The 5,100-nt window shown below is 34.5% G+C and overlaps 1 protein-coding gene across 1 annotated transcript; it reads left to right on the top strand.

Moving 5' to 3' along the window:
- The first annotated feature begins 636 nt into the window (after positions 1-636).
- LOC128628234 (translation machinery-associated protein 7) lies at positions 637-1,010 on the top strand. The gene has a single exon (XM_053670704.1). The coding sequence runs from the start codon at positions 654-656 to the stop codon at positions 846-848; it is 195 nt and encodes a 64-aa protein (XP_053526679.1). The 5' UTR covers positions 637-653; the 3' UTR covers positions 849-1,010.
- Positions 1,011-5,100: the final 4,090 nt, after the last annotated feature.

Below are 5,100 nucleotides of genomic sequence, written 5' to 3'. Positions count from 1 at the left end.
TATGGTTCCACATAAATTTTTTGAAATATTTGTTCTAGTTCTGTGAAATGTGCCATTGGAATCTTGATAGGAATTGCATTGAATCTATAGATCACTTTGGGTAGTTTGCACATTTGAATGATATTGATTCTTCCTCTCCATGAACATGGTATATGTTCCATTTATTTGTATTTTCTTCAATTTTTTCTGCAGTGTCTTATAATTTTCTGAGTACAGGTCTTTTACAACCTTGGTTAGGTTCATTCCTAAGTATTTTATACTTTTTGTAGTAATGGTGAATGGGATGGTTTTCCTAATTTCCATTTCCATTAGTTCTTTATTGGCATATAAAAATACAGCTGATTTCTGGATATTAATTTTGTATCCTGCTACCTTGCTGGATTAAAAAGTATGTCTACCTACCTGAAAAGAAAGTGCATACAAAAATGTCTGCCTCTAAGAAAAAAGGAAGAGTCAGTCAAACGATGCTCCAAGAAAAGAGAACGGGGAGGAGGGAAGAGACCTCAATTAAAGTTTGAAGTTATTATCCTTCTCCACACATTCTTTCCTCTTATTGTTTAAAAGTTTATTTTATGTTTTGATCAGTAGCAGAATAACCCTTTCATTCCTCTTTTTAAGAAAGTTTACAGACTGGGGAAGGGGCGGTAGGTGCCATGTCTGGCCGCGAAGGTGGCAAGAAGAAGCCCCTGAAACAGCCCAAGAAACAGGCCAAGGAGATGGACGAGGAAGATAAGGCATTCAAGCAGAAGCAAAAAGAGGAGCAGAAGAAACTTGAGGAACTAAAAGCGAAGGCCGCGGGGAAGGGCCCCTTGGCCACAGGTGGAATTAAGAAATCTGGCAAAAAGTAAGCTGTTCTCATGACTGGGACACTGGTGATCCTTCATTCCACTCCTGTATTAACATCTGGATTCCCTGTCATAACATTCTTGCCACCTATAGCTAGAATGAAGTGTTGTCTGGGAGCCCGTTGTACATTTAAGAATAAACTTTTGTAAAAAAAAAAAAAAAAAAAAAAAGAAAGTTTACAGAACAGCCCTGGCTGGTGTGGCTCAGGGGATTGGGCACTGTCCTGCAGACCAAAAGTTCATTGGTTCAATTCCCTATCAGGGCACATGCCTGGGTTGTGGGCCAGGTCTCTAGCTGGTGGCAAGCAAGAGGCAACCAGTTGATGTTTCCCTTACACGTAGATGTTTCTTTCTCTCCATCTCTTCTCTTTCCTGAAAATAAACAAATGAAATCTTTAGAAAATATTTATAGAACACTTGCAAAGTACAGACAGGTGCTCCACTAGATGTTTTGTGTGTGTGTGTGTTCCAACATGAAGACTAGCAAATCTTTGTGTTCATGGTCTTCACAATTTTATTAGAGGTAGTCATGTAAACAGACACCATATTTTGTGTGTATAATGTGCTCCCATGTATACTGCACACCCACATTTTTGGCCTATATTTTCAGGAAAAATCTTACATTTTAATTTTTAATCCAATTTAGGTATTTATATTTAGAAACAAATTTGGTTATTGTATTCCAGGGCATTATTTTCTATATGAATATTATTATTGCTTTCTAGGGTTAAATTTTTAATGCATAAACTAAAAAAAAAGAATTAAAAACACTTATTTGGATATGAAATTAGTACTACCCATGTGTAATGCGTGTCCTTATTTTTCCCTCAAAAATTTGGGCAAACATGTGTGCATTACACACAGCAAAATAGGGTAATTAAAATGTAATATACAGCCCTAGCTGGTGTAGCTCAGTGGATTGAGAGCGGGACTGCAAACCAGAGGATCTCGGTTGGATTCCCAGTCAGGGCACATGCCTCGGTTGCAGGCCAGTTCCCAGCAGGGAACACATGAGAAGCAACCACACATTGATATTTCTCTCCCTCTCTCCTTCCTTCCCCCTCTAAAGATAAAATAAATTAAAAAATTTAAAAATGTAATATATGGAAGGCTATAGCAATGAATAGAGTAAATAATGTTTACAGAGAATTACAAAAGAACTTCATAGAATTGGTCATTTGATCTTGCTTAAGAGATATGAATTAAAATTTCTACAGTATATTAGAAAAAAGTGAAAGAAATAATTATAGAGCTTATTGGACAAGGTCATTATTGTATGGTTAGAATTTCTGTGTACCCCTGTGTAATTTCTCTGTAATTTTATTTGTATAAATATTTATTTATTTACCCCCCAAATAAAATGCAATTGATTTTTATTTATTAAATATAAATGTTTTATTTATTGATATATAAATTTTATTTATTGTATTTATTCACCTAAATAATTAGACAATTGTTTACTTTACACAAATCTACACAGAAAGAAAGAAATAAAAGTGAAAGAAATTTTGCACTTTATCAGAGACTCAGTGATTTTAGCATTAGAAATCTCAGATTAATGAATTATGAGTAAATTAATCTACATAATCCTAACACACTATTTTTGATAATTTACATTGTTCTGCTAGCATGAATTGATCTTTTTTGTCTATATTACAGCATTAGTTTGTCAATTCATTCAAATTGGCTACTGATTTTTTAAAAATTTTGTATTGTTGTTTAATTACAATTGTCCATTTTTCCCCATTACTCTCCCCTGATAACCTCACCCCCACATCTTCCGCATTAAACCCTCACCTACCTTGCCTTTGTCCTTGGGTCCTTTATACAAGACCCTTGACTTGGCCCTTTCCCTTTTTCCCTCATTATCCCCTCCTTCCAACCCTCTGGTTACTGTCAGTTTATTCTTTATTTTCATGTGTCTGTTTCTACTTTGCTCACTTTTTTTGTTTTGTTGATTAGTTTCCACTTATAGGTGAGATCATATGGTATTTATCTTCCCCATCTGGCTTATTTCACTTGGCAAAATATTTTCCAGTTCCATCCATGCTGTTGTGAAGGGTAGGAGCTCTTTATTTCTGCTGTGTAGTATTCCACTGTGTAAATATACCACAGGTTTTTTGTTCCATTCATTTACAGATGGGCACTTAGGCTGCTTCCACCACTTGGTCATTGTAAATAGTGCTGCTGTGAACATCTGGGTGCATAGGTTCTTATGAATTGGTGTTTTAGGATTCTTAGGGTATAATCCCAGCAGTGGAATTGCTGGGTCAAAAGGCAGTTCAATGTTTAATTCTTTGAGGAAATTCCATACTGTTTTCCACAGTGGCTGTACCAGTCTGCAGTCCTACGAACAGTGTACTAGGGTTCCTTTTTCTCCACAACCTCATCAGCACTTGTTTTCTGACTTGTTTATGATGGCCATTCTTCTGATTAATTGACTGTTTAAACCTACTGTCTTTATCAGGTTGCATGACAAACAGAAAATATCAAATTGTATGTTTTATAATAAAGGTAGGAATTTGTTATCAAGTTTTATATTTCTTATTAAGGATATACTTATAGATATCTTAAAAACAAAATGTTTACATTTTTACATAGCATTTTCAATTGAATTTTATAATACTGTAATATAATTGAGGAAAATATTTTTGACTCCACTTTACTGATAAAAAAGATGAAGGCATGTCAAGGTTAAGTGACTATCGACTGTATGACTGCTAATAAATGACAAATCTAGGAATTGAACCCAAGGGCTGATGCCTCCAAATCTATTACCTTTTTCCTCTAGTTTAAATGTTGAGGAATGGAATATTGTATAGAGATAAATGTTTGAGCCATCAAAAGTTAAAGCTAATCCAGGACATGAAGAATTAATTTTTTTCACAATATAAATAATTCTTTACCTTAATTATTATAGTTGGCATAAAATTTCTAACTTTATGGTTTGTGAATAGTTAAGGCATAATTATGATCTTGAACAACATTATTGGAAAAAGGTATTAACCAAAAATGTCATCAATCATTATCATTAAGTTTCTCTAAAATTAACTAGATACATATCTATGGAACTTCATGTGAGGTTCCCCACAGTGTTAGCTAGCTGATGTAAAATTCTGAGGCCCATGTTCATGTATACTTAGCCAGTTTAACAAAAATATTTACTGAAGGACATACACATGACTGTTACTTTTGGAGAGGGAAAGATGAAAGATGAATTTTGATTATTCAAAATGTTTTCTTCCTTTCCTCCTTCCCTACCTTGCTTTCTTTCTCTGTGCCACAAGCATTCATGGAATGCCCACTCAGTATGTGCCATATTGCACCAATATAGATAGTAAACAATATCTAAAATATGGTTGATTTCCTGACAAAGCTCATGGTCTAGTGATGGATAATGTGTTTCCATGTATTAAATAATTAGAAAATCACATTGTAAACTGTGAATTTATAACTAGAAGTGTAGCCATGTACAATATCAAAAGTAGATGATTAGTTTAATTTGTTAATTGAATTAGAGCAGAACCAGCAGATATACCTCTATGGATACACGAGAGGAATAAACCTGGTGGAACTGTGGCACCCTGGGGGTCACAAGTCCTGTCTAGCTGTGTTCTTTACCCTGAGCATTTTAGAATAGTACTAAGTAGAAACTCAAGTTCAACACTGTGAAATTACCCCCTCTTTTTTCCAGGAATCCGGATATTAAAGTTATTGTGTGAGATTTCTCAGTTTTTTAAGATGACAAATCAATTAGGCTTTTGGAAAAGATCATGTGAGCAAAATAAAATAATCATGGCCCTCAGTCGCAAACCCTTTTAAAAATCTGCATAAGCATAGGAATTATAACTTCATCTCATTTTTTAGCAAGAACAGTTAGAACAGGTGTGATAAAAAGTGAACTTGTTTCTGGACCTGGGAAAATTAATAAGCTATGAATTGAGAAGTAAAACAATGAAAAGAAGAGAAGAGCAGGGGAGAAAAAGAAGGAGTAGAGGAAGGAAGGGAAGAAAAAGATGAAGAGAGTAAAGGGGAAATAAATGGTGATGGAAGGAGACTTGATTTGTGGGTGGTGAACACACAATATACCACACAGATGTTATATTATAGAATGGTACACTTGAAACCTATATCATTTTATTAACAATGTCACCCCAATAAATTGAATAAAATTTAAAAAATACAAAAAAGGGAGGGCAGGAAAATCTCTTTGTTCAATTGTGGCAATGGCTACATTTTCACCCTCAAATGTATT

The sequence above is a fragment of the Artibeus jamaicensis genome, unplaced genomic scaffold, assembly GCF_021234435.1.
Source record: "Artibeus jamaicensis isolate MK-2021 breed Jamaican fruit bat unplaced genomic scaffold, CSHL_Jam_final contig_603, whole genome shotgun sequence".
NCBI classification, from domain to species: domain Eukaryota; kingdom Metazoa; phylum Chordata; class Mammalia; order Chiroptera; family Phyllostomidae; genus Artibeus; species Artibeus jamaicensis.
The sequence above is the reverse complement of the archived record's forward strand: the minus strand, read 5'-3'. Positions and strand labels throughout refer to the sequence as shown.

Bases quoted from the DNA above. Each gene is read 5' to 3' on its own strand.
- LOC128628234 (XM_053670704.1), top strand. From the start codon at position 654: ATGTCTGGCCGCGAAGGTGGCAAGAAGAAGCCCCTGAAACAGCCCAAG.